Source organism: Lemur catta, chromosome 6 (assembly GCF_020740605.2).
Source record: "Lemur catta isolate mLemCat1 chromosome 6, mLemCat1.pri, whole genome shotgun sequence".
Classification (NCBI taxonomy): Eukaryota; Metazoa; Chordata; class Mammalia; order Primates; family Lemuridae; genus Lemur; species Lemur catta.
In genome coordinates, this window is record NC_059133.1 from 42,013,059 (window position 1) to 42,034,356 (window position 21,298).

The window sequence follows — 21,298 nt, forward strand, 5'->3', positions numbered from 1 at the left end:
GTCAGAATTGATATGATTTCTAAGAAAATTATTGTGTTGCCTTGTCTTTTCTAATTTTACAAAAACTGGTGTGTAATGAGTGAATAGTTAGGTTTTAAGAGGGCTTAAAAATCATAATTGCTTACCAGAATTAATAGCAATGAAATATGCAGAATAAACAGTTGTGCGTTTACTGGCAAGCTATCCATCTGGTAGATTTTTTTCATAGCTAAATTTTTAAATTTCATGTTGACTTTCTTTGAGCACTTAGCATGTCTCCTTCTTTCTTACCTTTGCTTCTCAGCCAGTAGCTAGTCAGAAAATTTATTCCAAAGCAGAATAAAAGTTATCTACTGTTTTGACTTATCTCTTTTTGGGGGAATTAGGATTTACCTGTGTTAGGATACTTTCAAATATTAATTCTCCCCTTTCTCCTATTTTGATGAGTACAGTTATTTTTAACTTGAAAATCCAGCAAAAGAAAAGCATTTCCTATGGAAATTTATTTTCCCCCTGTCTTACACTTAAAAGAACTACCAGTCCCCCATTTAAAAAGAAAAAAAAAGGAAGTGAGGGAATTACAGAGTAAAAGTTTTGAAGTTATTTCTAGATTGAGAGGGCCTAGAGATCAAACTGAGTATCTCACTAGGTAAGAGAGAGAACTTTTCCAGTTCCAGTTCATATTCACTAGGTAGATACAGACATCTTGTGTCTTCCTAGGATGTTTATGGTGAGGGAAATGTTAGAGCAGAGAGTGAGAGAGAAAACAACCCTTTTTTTCCTTCCTTGAAATGTTTTCTTCTGGGAACTGGAGAATGAATGAGCTCAATGCCAAGACCAATGCTGGAAGATCTGGAAGCAAAAACATACCCAAACTCAGGGAATTGTATAAAAATTAGTTTCGTTTATAGATAATCTCTAAGAAGCCATTTTATGAGAGTTGTCATGATTCCTCTTGCAACTTAATTAAGGTATTTTGGGCTGTTATTCCCAGAATCCCTTTGGTTCCTAATTTTTATTTTACTTCAATATTATATTTTTGGTTTTAATATCTCTGCCTGTTTTCAGATAGTCATCTAGAAGGAAAGGCCCTATATAATTTAATTTCTATATCTTCTAGAAGGCTAAATGGAGATAAAAGTGGGAACAGAGATTTCAAAAATTGTTGATTTTTTTTAAAAATTGCAAAAATAACACTTTTTCATGGTTGAATATTGAATCTTGGTTTAGTTTTAAATTTACGGTATACTTAGTTTCCTTACAGCTAAAATAATACCTAAAGTTTACTTTTCTCTAATTTAATATTGCTGCAGAGATGAACATTTGCAGTTAATAAAATTTGCATTGTAATAATTATTTCTTTTTAAAAAATAGTCTATGCCACCTTTGAGCCAGCCTTATGTGGAAGGCTTGTGTGTTTCTCTTGAACCTCTACCTCCTCTGCCACCTTTACCACCTCTCCCACCTGAAGATCCAGAACAGCCTCCAAAGCCACCTTTTGCAGATGAGGAAGAGGAAGAAGAAATGCTGCTTCGAGAAGAGCTACTTAAATCTCTAGCAAACAAAAGAGCTTTTAAGCCAGAGGTAATTTAGGTATCTGAATCTCTAGGTGGTGCTCTTGAGCTTAGTTTTAGGGTAGTCCTACTTTTTTTTCTGTTTATTTGGGATTCATTAGGCTTTTCAGCAAAGTAAGAATAAGTCTTATACTGCTATGCTCAAGATTTTTAAAGATGATAGAAGTTTCTTTTTATGTAGTAATGTTTTACAGCAATCTCTTCCTTACTTAGGAAACATCCAGTAATAGTGACCCACCTTCACCTCCAGTTCTGAACAATTCACAGCCTGTGCCAAGAAGCAATCTATCAATAGTCAGTATTAATACGGTATCTCAGCCTAGGATACAGAATCCAAAGTTTCACAGAGGACCTCGTCTTCCACGAACTGTGATCTCGGTAAAAACAGACAAAAAATTTAATATTTTATTCAAATGGGTTGTGAGAAATTTGTATGAAGTTTTGCTGTCCTGTTTCCTACTCCCTGGTTTATTTATATATGCACATACATTCATAAAAATACAAATTGTTAAAATTTATTTTTTATTGATGAAGTGAGAGCAACGTCTTCACTAAACTGGTAGTGTTTGGTGATAGGGTATTTGGGGAAGTATTGTTCTCATCAGAGTGTGGTATGCTTTTCTCTGCCATTTCTTCAATTTTTTTTCCTATGGAAATTGGTTCATTCAGATTTTCTATCAATTCTGGAGTCAGTTTTAACAACATGTATGTTTTGTATTTTTCTCATCTCTTTTTATACTTTGCCCATATTTTCAAACCAGTGACTGTACTGTAATGGAATGATTTATTTGTGATGTTTGTTAAGGGACATTGAAGACACAGTTTTCTACCTTTTTTTTTTTTTCTTGCTGTTATTTGCATTTATTTTATGTTGCATCTATTCCCGTGCCATAAGTTTTTGTTTCTTCAGTTTCTTCTGGGATATCTTTTTCTTCTGTGCAACCTCCTCTTCTGGTTTTGGAACAATTTGTTCCTTTTTAGTGAGGATCATCTCCATGTGGCAGGGGGAGCTTATGTATGGATTAATCCGACCATGAGCTCTGTAAGTTCGGCGACGCATCTTGGATGCTTTTGTTCACCTGGATATGCTCAATGACCAGAGAATCTACATCCAAACCCTTAAGTTCAGCATTACTCTCTGCATTTTTAAGCATGTGCAGCAAAAATTCAGCACTCTTTTTGGGCCACCGACCCTGTGTCCAGCCCAACTGTTTGGCCTGGGCACACCTACCAACTCCACCATTGTAACGTCGGAATGGTACACATTGTTTCTTTAAAGTGACATCTTCCAGATACTTGGTGGCTTTTCGTATATGCATACCCTTGATGGCCTGGGCAGTTTCACGAGTGTTCTTGAAGTGAACACGAAGATTTAAACCTCTTGACTTGCATGATTTTGTGGGGTTTTCTGGGTCAAGTGAATAGTGAACCATTTTCACCGATCACCTCAGGCCGCCTCTCTACCTTGTTTTCTGAAGGCTTGAAAGTAAAATAAATGGAACAAAGCCAAGTTGAAATCTTGCCTGTGTTAGGGAAACCAACTTTGGCAGCTTAACTCTCTATATGTAACCACAAAGACTACAACATTTTTTTAATTATTATGTAGCATTATTAAAATAATTTTTCTTTGGTTTTAAAAGGGTTAATTTAGATGGCATTATGGTTCTTTATAGAATGTTAAAGAAAATAAAATTTAATGAGGGAGGTAATCATAATAATGTCTAGAAAGACTTAAAGAATATAGGCTATTTTATGTTTTTGGCATATAACCAGTATTAGTGGAGTGAGATAAAATCAATTATGTAATAGAACCAGAAAGAGCCATAGACAGCTTACTTGGAGCCCATTATTTTTGTGGATTGAAATTCAGAGATGTTAAAAACTTGTCCAAGGCTGTGCCCCTCATTGTGGTAGAGCCAATAAAAGAATAGACATACTTTTGTTATCAAGAGTAACAAATATATTGTCTTTGTAGCTTCCAAAGCATAAATCAGTGGTTGTAACACTAAATGATTCAGATGACAGTGAATCTGATGGAGAGGCTTCCAAATCAACTAATAGTGTTTTTGGTGGATTAGAGTCCATGATTAAAGAAGCAAGACGAACCGCTGAGGTAGGTGCAATAATGAGAGGTGAAAATAAAGATGATCTGTCAACAATTATTAAAGTTTATTTTTTCCTGATAATTAGACCTTAGAGTTAAAGATTTTTAATACATGGATTTGTGGACATATTTTAAGTATTTATGTTATTAAGACTTTAAATAATGAAGCATGTATCAATTTAGATCAGTTTTACTATTAAAAATCTCCTTGATTTGTGTTTCCTATTAACTGGTCCCTTCAAAATAGTAAAATTGGATAATTGTCCTGTGTACTACAGAGATTAATTGTTGTTTTAGAATTGCATTATGTTACCAGAAAAGAGTTCTTATTAAAGTGTGCGATCTAAGTACAACTCATTCTTTTTCCCCATTGCAACAGTTGTTTAGAAATGTCTTAATTCAGTGATTTTCCAAACTGTAGGTCTTGACTACTTGGTGGTTTATACAATTATTTTGGTGGTTATCAACCAAGATTGTTTTAGAAAAAGGAATAGAAAATAATGAAGATATTCAGGTATTTCTAAATGTATTCAGTATACACTGGATTACAATGTGCAATGCAAATTTTTTTTTATTTGCAGATGACATGATTTTCTTTTCATAAAATCCCAAAAAGTATACCAGAAAAAAGGTATTATATTTAATAAGTGAGTTTAGCAATGTCACAGAATACAAAGTAGTATACAAAGAGTAATTGTATTTCTATATATTAGCAATGAATCACTGAAAATTAAAATTTAAAAATAACATCATTTATATTAGAGATCAAAACACAGCAAAAATACATGAAATCTCTGGGTATAAAACTAATAAAATATGCCTAAGATCAAGATGTTAAAATTTTATCTTGAAATCAAAATACACCTAAATAAATTGAGAAACATACCATGATCATGGATTGAAATAAATAATACAGTTAAGATATCACTTCTCCCTAAACTGTTCTTTACATTCAGTGCAATTCACATGAAATTGGAGTAAGATTTTTTTTTTTGTAAAACTGACAAATGAATTCTATTAGAATAGCCTAAATGATTTTGAAAAAAATTAGAGCAAAGTTGGAGGAATTATCTACCAACTTTAAGACTTACTATAAGACAACACAAATCAAGGCAGTGTGTGGTAAAAATTAAACATAATGGGCCATCCATAATTATACCCACAGATAAATATATGGTCAATTAATTTTTTTAGTATATAAATCTTAGTATGAAATTTTTGAAAGCTGTTGATCTTGTTGACTTCAAATGTTTTTTAGCAAGCTTCAAAACCGAAAGTACCTCCAAAATCTGAAAAAGAAAACGATCCTTTGCGAACACCTGATGCTTTGCCTGAAGAAAAGAAGATTGAATATAGATTGTTAAAGGAAGAGATTGCCAAGTAAGTGTAATTTTATGTAGTTAGCTTTAAAGGTATGTTCTGTTTTCAGAACTTCCTTTAGTCTTTATAAAGTTTACTGGCACTGGGAAATAAGTGATGATGTTTTTTTCCCAAGATGCAGTTAATGTTTTTGTAACTCACAGAAGGGGGAGCCAGATGGTCATGTATAGACTTGAATACAATGATGCACTGTGATATAACCAGCTTAGAAAAAGATAAAAGCACTCAAAGAGAGGGACTACAGTGTCATCTTTGAATGCCACCTCGGGTCATACATATTGGTCATCGTTCATAATTGTTATTAGTGTGATTAATGTTTTTATTTTATGAAATGGAATACATTTTAAAGAAAAATAGTTTCAGTTTATTCTTGAGTGTAATGCATCTATCTTTATTGATTATTTTAGCCGAGAGAAACAGCGTTTAATTAAATCAGATCAGCTGAAAACAGGTTCATCATCCCCAGCCAGCTCTGATGTGGAAATTGATGGGATTGGCAGAATAGCCATGGTTACTAAGCAGGTTACAGATGCAGAAGCAAAACTTAAAAAACATAGGTGAGCCTTATTATTTTCACATATCTAATTATTACTGTATTTGAGGAATATATTTTTATGGTGTGTCATTTATACATATAGGATTACAAATTTTTACTTACACTTGGTAGAACTGTAGAAGTCTACCTTTTTGTTGAATTACACATTTATATAACATCATAGAATGAATGTTTAAATAAAAATACTAAGCCTTCAAAAGAAAGTGGAGCCCTTCAGATTGATAACGTGGCTCATCCATTGCTAAAAATATTTATAAAACTCTCCTCTTTGGAATTTTATTTAAAACTTCTGGCATGTTTTTTGAAATATCTTCATTGGAAGAACTATGCATCCATAGTTAATTTTTTTTTTTTTTTTTTTTTTTTTTTGAGACAGAGTGTCGCTTTGTTGCCCAGGCTAGAGTGAGTGCCGTGGCATCAGCCTAGCTCACAGCAACCTCAGACTCCTGGGCTTAAGCGATCCTCCTGCCTCAGCCTCCCGAGTAGCTGGGACTACAGACATGCGCCACCATGCCCAGCTAATTTTTTTTTTCTATATATATTTTAGTTGGCCAGATAATTTCTTTCTATTTTTAGTAGAGACAGGGTCTCGCTGTTGCTCAGGCTGGTCTCGAACTCCTGACCTCGAGCGATCCACCCACCTTGGCCTCCCAGAGTGCTAGGATTACGGGCGTGAGCCACCGCGCCTGGCCCATAGTTAATTTTTTTTGTTAAAGGTGAGCTTGATTGTTGGAAATAGTCATCATCTAGTCTGATCAATGACATATGGTCAAATTATAGTGTTATAAAGTATGAATATTAAGTTATGATCATAAAAATTCTTGTTTTATGAAATCGCTATGCTGTTCAAGTGGTGATTGAAAATTTTGAGAATATGTGTAAAACCTCACAAGATGAACATACTAAATGATAGAATTCATTTGAAGGTATTACCATATATTTGATAGAAATATTATGGGTACATATTTTTTCCACTCCAGACATCTTATTAGTTGATGAAGAGCAAAATGGTTTTAGTTATCCTTGACATTTGTGAGCTTTCTTCTGCCAGTCTGCTTTTAGGTTTACAAATTAAGGGGGAGGTTCTGTGTAAGACTTTTCTTGTCCTATTTTTAGTAACTGACTAACCAGTTCTTGAACTTCATGGTAGTAAAAAATTATTATAGTGATGAATTAACTCTTAATGTTGAAAATCATTAATAATATTTGAACAATTTAATGGTTTTTAAAACAAGCTTGAAAAGTTCATTCATCCATAGTTAATTAAGGAAAAGAAATAAAAATTTACAGCTTCATTTCTAACATAATAGCCACTTTTCTTTTTATTTTTTTAAGCCATGAGAAAGAATGTCATTTGGTATGTTTTAATAAGGCAACAGAGACATCTCAAGGAGATATTGACTGTGTAAGGTTTTATATTAAATATACAAATATGTTTTGTTTTTCATTTACGAGTAAGATATTAGATATTAAGTGTTCTGAACAAAATAAAATGCATTTGAAAATAATGTTTATAAAGTTCTTCAATTTTAAATATTTGTCTTGTGCTTAACTTACCATATTTCATTACATCTAAGGCGTACCATTATTTTATGTACTATTAAGAAAGGAAAATGCTGATAGTTAAACTATGATATGCAATAATGGCATCTTGATGTTAGAGATCTGAAAAATGTGCTTCATAGATGAAATATAAATAAAATTTCCAAAATTATCAATGAGAAATGGTATTATATATATTTTGAAAGAGTTTAAAAGCATTTAGATTCTATTTAATGACTTTTATAACAAATGAAAAGTTTATAAAAACTCTTTATGTGTCTTTCCCTTCCCTATCCTATTACATATGCTCTGTCTTTATGATTCATTCTGGATGTCAGTAGTTGTGACTAATGAAATCTGGTATCTTTCTGGAAACATGTTTCATTCTTTTTAACCACATATTCAGTAGTGTGAAATATTTAAAATCTTTTAAACTTATTCATATCCATGAATTTGTCTTTCTGTTCTGTTTTTCTCAGTTTCAAATTTATGTATGTATGTATAAGTATTTAAAAATTAGACTTTCTTCTCCCCTTCCTTGCCTTACTTTGGATAAAATGAGTTAGAGATGTATAAGTTAATTAAATGTGCTTATATTTATTAGATGTTTATTTGAGTGCATATTAGGAACATTATAAATGAAACTGAACATAGCAACTTTTCCAGTTTACCTCAACCCTCACTTCACTCATTGTTCAGGATCCATACAGGGTCAGATTCAGCCAACATTGAACATTCACTGTAAACTTTACAACTGTAATTCACATTAACTCAGGCTTAAATGATATTTTTAAAAAAAGATCAAACCCATAGTTAAAATTATAAAATATAACAGTGTCAATTTAAATACCTGTGTGATTGATGAATGTAGAAATATTCATCCTTTTAAATTCTTGCCTGCATATTATAGATATGTTTTTTAAAATGGTCTACTACTTTGAAAATATTTTATTCTGATAGTGTCAATCTGCTAGTTTAGAAAAATATTAAATAAGAATTTTGTTATTTCCTGTTTAGGATTCTCTTGATGAAAGATGAATCTGTTTTAAAGAATCTAGTGCAGCAGGAAGCTAAGAAGAAAGAATCTGTTAGAAATGCTGAAACAAAGATTACAAAACTCACAGAACAGCTTCAGGCAACTGAAAAAATTCTCACTGTCAACAAAATGTTTTTGAAGAAGCTTCAGGAACAAGTAATGCTCCTGTTTTAAAAAATTAAAATATTATTAATATAACCTTCTGTTTACTACACATTTTTATAGGCCAAGTTTTCTGTAAGACCAAAAACCCCATAAAGTCATCAAAATATGTATAAACTCTAGTCTTGCATTGAGACAGAATGGATTATTTTTATTTTCAGTTTAATACCCTAAAACTGCAGTGTTTGAGAAGAAGAAATTTCCTCTCCAAACGTTTTCATTTACATTTTCATAATTCTATATTTTCAGATTCACAGAGTTCAACAACGTGTTACGTTTAAGAAAGCATTGACCCTAAAATATGGAGAAGAGCTTGCTCGGGCAAAGGCAGTGGCTAGTAAAGAAATAGGAAAACGTAAACTGGAACAAGATCGCCTTGGAGTAAGTTGTTTGTAGAAATATTTATTTTTGGAAAGCAGAAAGTTTTTATGATACTTTTGAGGGTAATAGATGTATAAAATAACTTTTTCCTGTAAATTCAGAGAATAAGATTAAAGCTTTGTTTTTAAATGACATCCACATTTTTGGATGCTTACTTTAAAAAAATTTTTTTTTGTCTTGACTTTGTTCTTTGGTTTTTTGTAGGTCATAGATTAACTAGCAACACTGTTGGAGACTTATGTTAAACTCTGTTTTAGTCTCTATATTGATTTAGTTTTGTAATGTTGGCATTCTATGGTAGGGATAGCATGATTATTTTACCAAAAATTGTTTATAAAATCACAGTGATATAAAATATTTATATCATTTTTCTTCCCTAGCCAAACAAAATGATGAGACTGGACAATTCTCCAGTATCAAGTCCAAGAAAGCATTCAGCAGAACTAATTGCTATGGAAAAAAGACGATTACAAAAACTTGAATATGAATATGCCCTGAAAATTCAAAAATTAAAAGAAGCCCGAGCTCTTAAGGCAAAGGAACAACAAAATATTGCTCCAGTTGTGGAAGAGGAAGCTGAATTTTCTTTACCTCAACCCTCACTTCATGATCTGACGCAAGATAAATTAACCCTGGACACTGAAGAAAATGATGTTGATGATGAAGTTTTGTCTGGTTCAAACAGAGAACGAAGAAGATCCTTCTTAGAATCCAATTCTTTTACTAAACCTAACCTTAAGCACACTGATACCCCTAACAAAGAATGCATAAACAAACTTAATAAAAATACTGTAGAAAAACCAGAACTTTTTCTAGGGTTAAAAATTGGTGAATTGCAAAAACTGTATTCAAAAGCTGACAGCTTAAAACAGCTGATTTTAAAAACCACCACAGGCATTACAGAAAAGGTTTTTCATGGCCAGGTAACTGAACATTTCATATTTATAAAATTTAGAATTTGTCTCATTCTTACTTGCCTTATAGAATTATTATTTTCTTTTGCAGGAGATTTCTGTGGATGTGGATTTTCTCACAGCACAGAGTAAAACAACAGAAATGAAGCCGTGTCCTTTTAGACCCTACCATAGTCCTCTTCTAGTTTTTAAGTCCTACAGGTATAAAAGAAAGATTCAGTAAGGTTGAATTTCAGGATTACTCCTTGGTTCTTAATATTTTACCTTGAATATTTGATAAATGAAAAAGCAGTTGAATCATGGTCACTGGAAAATGAACCTGTCCTTTTAGGGAAAATAAAAATTACATGTGTTGCTGTTGGACTCACTGTGTCTGGAAGTGAGGTTTGGTGCACTCTTGGATTTATCATTTCTTATCAAATTCCAGTTTCTGGCTACTGGTAGAAATGTAGAGAACTCTGGATTTCTCTGTGTTAGGGATTTTAGGAAAAATACCTGGAGGATTTTTAATTTTTGATTCTTAATTTTACTACTGTTCAGTCTAAAGAGTGCCTTAGCCAGCCTTCATAAAATTTATTTAGACATTCTCAGATGATTAACTTTGTGGGAGGTTGTCCCACAAATTTTTTAGACTTCTAGAAGTTGTGAGACTGTTAAATGGGTATCATTTTATCATAAAATTATGAAGCACCTTCTAGGTAGTATAGATTTTTTCCCTATATTTGTGTCTGTGTGGGTGTGTGTTGGCTGGTAATGTGTGCAAGAAATACCCATATTATACAGCATTTTATTATGTGGTAAAAAAAAACACTACTTTTAGAATACAGGGTTTTTTATTTTCTATTTCAAATCTTTTATGTTCTTGGTATAAAAGTAGCTTGTTCCTATTGCTTGATATTCTGGCTCTTAAGTTCAAAGTATAGAAATCTTAACTGAGAAAAAAAAAATTTTCCTAGTTTTCTGAGGAATGTTTATGGAGCATAATATGCCTGTCCACTCTCTTTTTAGATTTAGTCCATACTATCGAACCAAGGAAAAACTTCCCCTAAGCTCAGTATCATACAGTAATATGATTGAACCGGATCAGTGTTTCTGCCGTTTTGATCTAACAGGAACATGTAATGATGATGATTGTCAGTGGTGAGTTGTTTTTATTTGTGAGCATTTTATAATTTGCAAGGAGGTTTTCGTTGCTTAACTTTAATATACACATGATTATCTTTGCTGTGTTGTTATTTTATTTTAGGCAGCATATAGAAGACTATACACTTAGCCGAAAACAGCTATTCCAGGACATTCTGTCGTACAATCTGTCTTTGATTGGTTGTTCAGAAACAAGCACTGATGAAGAAATTGCTGCTGCTGCAGGTTTTTAAAAACTTCTTATTCTTCCCCAAGTGAAAATTTGAATTTAGGCAATTTAAAAATTTTATGTTTAGTTGTTGATGTTTTTAAATAGCTACAATAATATAATATATTCACCTATGTCCCTTTATCTAGATCTGCTGTGTCCAGTATAGTAGCCACTAACCACATGTTGCTATTTAAATTCAAATTAATTAAAACTAAAGTAAAAATTTACTTCCTCAGTTACACTGGCCACATTTCAAGTGCTTAGTGGCCATATGTGGCAAGTATTTACCAATAGAACAGCATTTCCAATGCTATAGAAAGTTCTTTGGACAGAGCTCATCTAAATAGTTCAGTTTATTTAAAAGCAAATGTTAAGCTATTTGTATAGAAATTTACTAATGATTTTAACATTCTGATTTCACTTACTGTTTTCAAAAATAGAGAACTGGAAGTTAAGATGGCTGTAGTTTCAAATTCTATAATGAAATAGTACTTCATATACTTAGATATTGTAGAAAGCATAGATTACTATCAGACATTTTGAGCAAATATTGTTAAGGTTTTCCCTAGATTTGGTGCCTAATAATAAACCTTAAACTACAAATCTTTTGGAAGTAAGGTAATTGATAATTACTAAAATTGGTGTTATCACAACCCAAAGTGATTGTAAACTTACTGAATCTATTTCATCACTCCCAATTTGGGACTTTAACTTTCTTAATTATTGAGTTCAGTTCAGGAGATACTTTTTTTCCTTCCCAAATTGGGTGTATGATGTGGTAGGGTTTGCCATAGTAGTTAAAATAATGTAGGTTTTGCCCTCTCAAAGGTCATAGGAGTTATGGATTAGGGCCATATACTTTTCTTTGAATTCTTAAGCTATTCTTTGTGTCATATTCTTTAATTATACCAGTCTTTGTAATTGATGTTTTTATGAAGATAGTATTGCTCTTATTTCAGAAAAGTATGTTGAAAAACTCTTCGGAATAAACAAAGATCGGATGTCAATGGACCAGATGTCTGTTCTCCTTGTTAGCAATATCAATGAAAGTAAAGGTCATAGTAAGTATACATATATATGTGTGTATGTGTGTACATCCCTCTCTCTCTTTTTGGTTTTATGTTCTTAATATAAAGTAGATATCATTTCTAAGATGGAGTAAATGTATTTCTTCTTAAATATTATTTGGGTAGCCTTCAAAAGGATAAAAACCTAGTTATATCAATTAACAGTCTTCTCCTGTTTACGTTAGCACCTCCATTTACAACATACAAAGATAAAAGAAAGTGGAAGCCAAAGTTTTGGAGAAAACCTGTTTCAGAGAATAGCTTCAGCAGTGATGAAGAACAGTCCATAGGACCAATTAAGTATGGTAAGAAATTATGTAATTTAAGATCCAGAATTATTAAATTGTGGTGCTCTATCTTTATCTAACACTTTGCTAGTCTTTTGGTGTTGTACTGGCCCTAGTTTTAAAAATTTTTTGCATTCTAATTTCAAGTTTGCATAATTTGTTTACTGTTTGTGGATTAGCAAGTATCAAAGATATGTGTACTCTCATGTGATTATTTACATTAATGTAATACTTTTTTTCTAGTTTGGATATAGTGGAATAAATCATCTTCATAAATTACAACTTTTAATTTCTTAATTATAATTTATAATTTAATGAATATAAATTATCAGATGATGTCACTTATCTTTAAAATAGGATGACTTGTACTTCTTGTTTGCTAGGAGAGTCCTAATTACTCCTATTATCCTGCTGTAAGTTTGGATGATAAATTATGAGGTTATTAAGTATGAAATGTCTGATTTCCTTAAGTACTAAGTTTGGCAGTTGATATCTCTGACATTTCATGTTGACACTTATGTTTATTTTTATTGTGAAGATACATCCTCATTCTTTCAAATGCACATTTTGGCTTATGATTATCTTTCAGATTTTTTTAGAGCAATTTTTGTGAAACATGGATAAGTCAAAAATTCGTGTTATTTTCAAATATGAGTTCCATCGTGGAACCAATGCAGCACAGACAGCTCAAAATATCAAAGAAGTATTTGGGAAAGATGTGGCTAATGAACTCACGGTACGTCGATGGTTTGAGACGTTCCATTATGGTGATTTTAATCTTGAAAATGAGCCATGTGGGTGGCCTGAGACCCAGGTGGATAATGATGAGCTGAAAGCTATAGTGGAAGTGAATCCATCTCAACCTATGCGTGAATTAGCAGCAAGGTTTGTCATTACTATTCCAACAGTAGTGGACCATTTGAAACAAATAAGCAAGGGAAAGAAGCTGGACAGATGGGTACTACCTGAATTAAACAAGCATCAGAAGAAAAATCATCTCAAAGCTTTCCTTTCTTTTCTGTCATGACATTAAAGCAAACCTTTTCTATGCCGTATTGTTATGTGTGATGAAAAATGGATTCTTTTTGGCAATCTCAAGCATTGGGCACAATGTTTGCATAAAGATGAAATGCTGAAACACAGTCTAAAACTGAATATTCATCAAAAAAAGCTAGTGGTGTCTGTTTGGTGGTTCAGTGCTGTTATCCACTGCAGCTTCATGAAACCTGGTCAGTCGATTACACTGGATGTCTACTGCAACCAGTTGGACGAAATGATGAGGATGCTTGTGATTAAGCAGCTAGGATTGGTCAATAGAAACAGGCCTATCCTCTTGCAGGACCACATGTCACAAAAAACAACATTACTCAAACTACAGAGGCTGGCTTTGGAAACTCTCTGTCATCTACCACATTCACCAGACCTTGCACCAACTAACTACTTCTTCCAAGCTTTGGATCACTTCTTGCAAGGAAAAATACTCAATTCTCAACAAGCTGTGGAAAATGCCTTTGGTGATTTCATTGCCACTCGCTCTCCAGGCTTTTTGGCTGCTGCCGTAAACAAGCTACAATTAAGATGGCAAACTGTGTTGATAGTTTAGGTGCATACTTTGATTAATTGTACTGCTTCTTGTTTGAGATATAACAAGCTAAACTTTTGATTCAAAATAGGACATTTCATATTTAATGACCCAATGTATGATAGCTCTACCTTAAAGCTATAAGCTCCTGCCTGTCATTTAGAATCTAAGTTTTTAGTTTATCTCAAAGATGGTAAGTGCTTACTGAACATTTTTTCTTGGGTCTGTGGATTAAAGAAAGTATTAAGCTAATGATACTTTTTTTTTCTTACAGCTTTCCGATCAGAGAAGCGAATAAATGTTCCAGCTCTGGATACAGTTGTCACTCCAGATGATGTCAGATACTTTACAAATGAGACTGATGACATTGCTAATTTAGAAGCAAGTGTGCTTGAAAATCCTTCTCATGTACAACTTTGGATCAAGCTTGCGTACAAGTACTTGAATCAAAATGAAGGGTAGGCCAGCTTCAAATCTTTGTGTAGACTATTATACATTTATATTTTTATGTTTGAGGTTTATTTCACCTATGGTAATCAGGTTTCTTTCCTAGTATCAATGGACTCTTTGTTTTTTTGACAAAGCCAAAAGCATTTTATTGTTTAAAAGCTATTAGAAAAGTTTAAGATTAGATCTTGAGTTTGTGTGCGTGGCTCAGTGTATGGGTAATAAATTATACTCTCAAGTTTTTAACTCCAGTAGGCTCTCATTTTAAAGTAGGATTAGCTAAGACAGTAAATTCTGAGTGGTGGGAGGATTAATTATTAGTTTTTTTTAAAAAATCAAGTAGTCATAGTCTCTTAATAAAATTATGATAAAAATAATAGTGGAACAGATTAAATTTTATGTTAATTTGCAATGGAGATTTAAAGCTTATCTAAAAACCTCTAAATTTTGGTGAATTTTCTTTTTTCCTGTGCATGGTATTAAATTATGTGTATTTAAGATAAATAGTAATATTTTATAACCAATAGCTCCTGTTGCAAATGGCATCTCCTGACTTCAAGTTTTTAATAGTAGAGATAAACCAGGAGTAAAATAATCTTTTTATAATCATATTTTAAAGCTATTTTAAAGGGTTTATTTTTTTCAGGCTTCTCTGGCACATTTGACTATCTTAAAGCATACTATAAAAGTATAAACTTTTGAATAAGACAGCACTGCGGAGTGCTAATAAACCACACATGCCTGGATATGGTGCTTATTTAACTTTCCTTGTGTGTGATTTCCATGTTAATGGGATATGTTACAGTGTTTTCTTTTCTGACTCATTTACTGAGTGAAGGCCAAAAGAACTGTACATAATTTTATGAATAGGATCATGAGAGAGAATTATCTTCTCCAAAAGATAGCAAGCCCTTGACCGTTGAAAAGAACTATTATATTGAAAGCTTTGATATTTTTGTGCTGGCGGTAGCTGGCCTTGAGAGAGAATTGTTTAACTTTTCCTGTTCCTGAACAGTGTAAATCATAAAAGGTATTGCTGAATATGGACATAAAGCACATTTGAAGTTGATAATCTTAGTGGTTTTATAACACTGTGTTTTTATCTGTGGTAAGTGCTTACTGAACATTCACTTAACAAGAAATTGTTGGATCTCTGGGAAATCAGGACTTTTTTTTTGGATACATGTGATTGAAAATCCTAATCTATTGCCCTTAGTCATATGTGATCCTTGCATAATAGAAAATGAAATTTAAAAATTGACTAATTACACTTGTTTAAGTTTTTAAGTATTAGTTAAAAAAAAGCTCCTGCCTTTTCTTTTAAAACATACAGGCTGTGTTCAGAATCCTTAGATTCTGCTTTAAATGTTCTGGCTCGAGCATTGGAAAACAACAAAGACAATCCAGAAATTTGGTGCCATTACCTTAGATTGTTCTCCAAAAGAGGAACCAAGGATGAGGTGCAGGAAATGTGTGAAACAGCTGTTGAATATGCTCCTGATTATCAAAGCTTTTGGACTGTGAGTAGGAAAGATAACATAATTCTATGGGTCATCTTAAATATTGATAGAGCATGTGCTTTATCTGGATACAGATATAATAATTTTACTTTCAGTTTCTAGTAACCTCAGAGCCACTTCTGGATCAGGATTAATACAAAGTAAGCAAAAAGAAACTATTCAGTGAAGAGGTGATTTTTGTTGTTGTTAACGTTATTGGTTAGCAAAAAATATAAAATTATTAAATATTTTGCACTTAACTGTACTTACACAGTTTTAGTTTGGACAAAGTTAAGTGTAGTTTTTTGCAAAACATCTCAAAATTTTTTTTCTTTTAAATTGCTTGTATAAAATTATGGATGACAACAAATAATTTGGTCTCTTCATTCTTTATGGAAATAGTTGTAGTTTACAATCAACACTAATATGAAACCTTGCCAAAATACAAAGATTTGGTTGGAAAAAAAAATGGGTTCTTCCTCTTTCTCCAAGAATAGGATGTTTTCCACCCAGACTTAAAGTTATAATTGATCCACTTGTGAAATAAGTATTCATTAATCTGAACTTTTATTAGCTAAACTCAGGAATTATTAGATTCAGATTACGTTTTCAGATAAATCTGTTGCTATCAGATATATCATTTATTTGCTAACTAAAATTCAGAACCAAATAGATTTGTATAACATCGTATCTTTTAATGAATGAATTTGCTACTCTAACTCTTACTCTCTGAGCTCAGGTACTGAATAGATTTGAACAGTAAAGGATGCTTGATTTTTGACCTGGAGCCTTGTACCAAAGTTAATGCTATAGATCACCACAAGATTTTATAGGGTGTGGAATATTCAAAAGATTTAATGTTTTTCCTTGAATTTGTTTGGTCTTCAATGTATTTTGCCATACATTTCTAATATAAATACCATCTCAGATTGTTATATAGTCACACACGTAAGCAATGCAAATTGTATATGATCATAAATGTGAACTTTTGGATATCCATCATGGCCTTGCTGCAATTTACCTTTAGAATCAGGTAAAGAGAGATGAAATTGCTTCAGTGATGACTCCGAGAGTATATCTGTATTGTTTTAGTTTTCATCTGATTCCACTTTGCAACATGTGATAGAAGGGGAAATCTAGGTTATAATACTGAAAAATGGGTTTATACATTTTTTAATTATCCTTTTTGTAGAAACTGAAGATTTGGTATGAGACAGTTTCTTAATGAAATGTGACAAATCTGTAGTTTTAGTTTATTCCTACAAAGCAAGATTAACATATGAAATCCCTTTGGGCAGTTTCTACACCTAGAAAGTACCTTTGAAGAAAAGGATTACGTATGTGGGAGAATGATGGAATTTCTGATGGGAGCAGCCAAGCGGGAAACATCAGATATTCTGTCCTTTCAGCTTTTAGAGGCTCTTTTGTTTAGAGTTCAGCTGCACATATTTACTGGAAGATGTCAAAGTGCACTAGCAATTTTTCAGGTAAACATTTATTATAGCATTTAATTATATTTTGTAGAAAAAATTTAAAAGTCTAAAACATTACAGGTAGCATTATTTAAGGGTGAGAGCACAGCTTTTGGATTTGAATCCTTGTTTTGCTGCTTACTAGTAAATTGTGTAATGTTGGTTACATTTATGACTTTATTTGCTCATTTGCTTGGTAGGGGTAATATAAGGTTTAAATAAGGTTTATAAAGTTTAAATGAAAATATACTATTGTGTGTTAAGTACCTACCAGATAAACTTCAAGATTCAAACCATAAGGGAAAAAAAATCAGTCTATAATGGAAATCATCTTATGTGAGTGTGGTTTTTAAAATTATTTTTTTACTGTTTTGTTTTTACCTTATTAGATTTTAAGTATCAAGACACTTAAAATGTACAAGTAAATTCAGTGTTTTCCATTAATTATGCCATATACTTTAGCATAGTGAAATTATATTCATCTGGTATTGACATCTCTAAAGAATTTTTTCGTTAAAAAAATTAGTGACTATCAAAATTAACACTTGTTTACCTTTATGTTTAAATCATCGTGTATGAGAAGTCATTTTTTAAAAAAACACTTTCAGATTATTTTTTTATTTTACCTAGAATGCATTGAAATCGACTAATGATGGAATAATAGCTGAATACCTTAAACCAAGTGATCGATGTTTTGCTTGGCTGGCCTACATACATCTTATTGAATTCAACATTCTCCCCTCAAAATTTTATGATCCATCTAATGCCAATCCTTCAAGAATTGTTAACACAGAATCATTTGTAATGCCATGGCAAGCAGTTCAGGATGTAAAGACTAATCCTGACATGTTGTTAGCAGTTTTTGAAGGTAAGTATAAATGTTTACAAATTATAACATCAACTGGTACAAATTATAACATCAATGTTTAGAAAATTAAGCACCCATTATTATGATTCTTCATAATTAAGTGGAACAAATTTATATCTGTATATTGCAGGTTGTAGTTTAACTATTTATTATGTAAATGCTTAAAAAATTAAGGATTGAATCAGATAAGATGGGCATTGGCATCTATGAAAACCAAGAACTACATTATATGATTTATTTTTCTGATTATGACAAAGGAAATCAGCTAAATTATATAATACAGATTTTATAGGTTTGATGAGTTGATTGAATCAGAGAACTAGGTTTTTTTTTTTTTAGCAATCCATTAAGATAGAAGTTTAAGAGGATATGTCTTGTCTTTTCAATTAATTTTTTTCTCTATTAGTCAGTGACTTTGATTTTACTAAGTGATATGTCTGCTGTGAAACACATACAAGGTATAAAGCCTGTTCCTTTCTAAAAGAAGTGTATAGCCTAGTCAGAAGATGCAAGATAAAATCTATACCTTTGAAATAATTACTAAACATACAAGGCCATATAACTAACTGTATTAGTGCATAGTTTAAACTGTATGCTATAGAAAAGACTAGGATCTGTGATTTATATAATTATTTGGTACAGGCTATGAACCCAAAGGGAAGAGATTATTGTAGGTTGGCATGATCAAGGACGTCTTCGTAGAAAAATTTGTACTTGAAGCTGGACCTTTAAGCACAGCTATGATTTGACATAGTGGGTCCCCTCAAGATGGGGCCAGGGTGACCCTTATTTATCTCTATATTTCTGAGGGCCTATAAGAATGTCTGATATTAAGTGCTTAATAAATGCTTGTTGAATAACACAGTGAAGACAGGAAAGAAAAGAAAGGTCATTTTTGTTAAGGGAGCTAAGTAAACAAAAAGCAATAAGTATATAGGAATTTATGCCGTGCATTTGAAGTGGGATTGGAAGAAGGGATAATCACTATCAAAGTGAGAATTCTGTGCTAGACAATAGTGGGATTAAGCTTGATAAATGGAATGATACCAGATTGACAAGAACTTTGAAAGTATGGTAGACTTGATGATAGCAGTAGAGGTTTTTTAAGAAAGAGAGAATGTACTTGAAGAGAAATTATACCAGTGGTAGGAAAACCAACCAGAGGGTGATGGCCATAACTGAGACACAAGAAAAGTAACCTGAGAAAGAGAGTATTTGTTAGAGACATTTCAAGTTACCATATGTGGGGTACAAATTAAATGTCAGGGAAGAGGAGAAGGAATAATCAAAGACAATTTCAGGGTTTTGAGAATGATGAAATGAAAAGTGTCATTAATAAAAAACTAGTAAGTTAGGAAAACTGTTTTTGGTAGTAGGAATAGTATTTGTGAATGTAATTGGTCATTCAAGTGGAAATGATTGTTGGCAGAAGGAAGTAAGGAAGTGGACCTTAAGTAGACAGTTATGGATAGATAAATGGATTTGAGAGTTATTAACATAGAAATTACTGTGTTACAAAGTGCTTTACAGTTTTTAATGTGCTTACAAAGTAAATTATTTAATAGTTGAAGCTATGGGACATTTTGTCTGAGGAAATGAGATTTAAGAACATAGCAATAAGAGGTATAAGGGAGAGTAGAGTCAATGAATGAGGCTAAGAGGCAATATAAATAATCTCTTGGAAGCAGAGGCAAGAAGAAATTAAAAAGAATAGGAAGAACATTGTCATATGCTAATCAAAATGAGGGCAGAGGTGAGGGCTTAGGTTTGATAAGATATGAATCCTTATATTTGAACCTAGAACACAATTTCAAATTGATGACATTAACTTTGAAACTGTAAATCTGAGAAATCATGCTACCATTGGGCAAGGAGGAAATGGTGACAGTTATGCAAAGTAAAATACTGTACCATTTTATAAGAAGCAACAGGATTAAGTAATGAAATCTTTACAAGGGGAAAAGTGTGTTTTGAAGGAGTAAGGAAAGGATCTAGTTTAGGGGGAAATTTCGTAAATGGCTATTGGACAAGCAGAGCAAGACTTTTGCAGTGGTCAGGGAAAAATAAAAAGATAATTTATTCTGTGATTTTTTTTTTTTTAGGTGAGTATTAAGGAATTTAGGATAATTGCAGAGACACTTGCTTAAGCAAAAGCATTGATACGAGAGCTCATGTGGGATGGTTTTATTCTTGCCAGGGGAGTTGAGGGAAAGGGATTGGATTTTAGGATTTGGGAGATTATTTTAATTACTTCCTTTGGATAAAAGCCAAGAGTTCAACAAAGGTGAATAAGATGATGGGCAAGCAAAGGGATAGGTCATCTTTTCCCATTGGTCTCTTAGAACTGAAATAACACCGTCTCATAATTCATTTTATGTTCGATTCATGTTGTTGTGATGTTTTTGGATAGATGCAGTGAAAGCTTGCACAGATGAAAGCCTTACTATTGAGGAAAAAATAGAGGCTTGTCTTCCACTTTACACAAACATGATTGCTCTGCACCAGCTCCTAGAGAGGTAAAACCTAATTGCCAAGCAGCTAACCTTGTGTTAAAAATTGATCGTTTCATGTGTTTAGGCTTTTTTTTTCTTGTTAAGGTATGAGGCTGCAGTGGAGCTTTGTAAATGTTTGTTGGAATCATGTCCCATGAACTGCCAATTGTTGGAAGCCCTTGTTGCTTTATATTTGCAAACAAATCAGCATGACAAAGCCAGGGCAGTGTGGCTTACTGCATTTGAGAAAAATCCTCAGAATGCAGAGGTTTTTTATCATATGTGCAAATTCTTCATCTTGCAGGTAAAAAATGTCTCATAATTCTTAAATATAATGTTTTTATGTTTCAAGTTTCCTTTTTATCAGCCTATCCAGGAAGCATTTCCTGGTCCTTTTGCCCTTTGCAAACTGTGTTAGGTATTCCTTCTCTCTTTGCTATAGTTCTACGATTGCACTTAATACAGTGCTTTGTAATTTTGTTTATAGCTGCTTTATATACAAAAGAACTTCTTGAAGGCAAGGACCATGTCTTATGTTTACAGTCCCAACACCTACCACAGTGCCAAACATGTGATAGACACTTAGTAGATAATTGGTGCTT

General features: G+C 32.5%; 1 protein-coding gene and 1 pseudogene across 2 annotated transcripts in view; one reads left to right on the top strand and one right to left on the bottom strand.

Moving 5' to 3' along the window:
* ZFC3H1 (zinc finger C3H1-type containing) overlaps window positions 1-21,298 on the top strand; it is a 50,779-nt gene that overhangs the window by 20,521 nt on the left and 8,960 nt on the right. Inside the window, exons 8-26 of the mRNA XM_045553362.1 lie at window positions 1,354-1,563; window positions 1,767-1,931; window positions 3,529-3,666; window positions 4,916-5,037; window positions 5,445-5,594; window positions 8,153-8,327; window positions 8,583-8,714; window positions 9,095-9,637; window positions 9,720-9,829; window positions 10,637-10,768; window positions 10,875-10,996; window positions 11,942-12,043; window positions 12,235-12,354; window positions 14,193-14,376; window positions 15,699-15,885; window positions 17,163-17,351; window positions 17,967-18,204; window positions 20,615-20,720; window positions 20,802-21,000. Coding sequence (XP_045409318.1) covers window positions 1,354-1,563; window positions 1,767-1,931; window positions 3,529-3,666; window positions 4,916-5,037; window positions 5,445-5,594; window positions 8,153-8,327; window positions 8,583-8,714; window positions 9,095-9,637; window positions 9,720-9,829; window positions 10,637-10,768; window positions 10,875-10,996; window positions 11,942-12,043; window positions 12,235-12,354; window positions 14,193-14,376; window positions 15,699-15,885; window positions 17,163-17,351; window positions 17,967-18,204; window positions 20,615-20,720; window positions 20,802-21,000 — 3,324 coding nt within the window. The remainder of the gene's footprint in view (window positions 1-1,353; window positions 1,564-1,766; window positions 1,932-3,528; window positions 3,667-4,915; window positions 5,038-5,444; window positions 5,595-8,152; window positions 8,328-8,582; window positions 8,715-9,094; window positions 9,638-9,719; window positions 9,830-10,636; window positions 10,769-10,874; window positions 10,997-11,941; window positions 12,044-12,234; window positions 12,355-14,192; window positions 14,377-15,698; window positions 15,886-17,162; window positions 17,352-17,966; window positions 18,205-20,614; window positions 20,721-20,801; window positions 21,001-21,298) is intronic.
* LOC123639514 lies at window positions 2,402-2,993 on the bottom strand (annotated as a pseudogene). The gene has a single exon (XR_006735744.1). The product of XR_006735744.1 is annotated as a 60S ribosomal protein L17-like (transcript).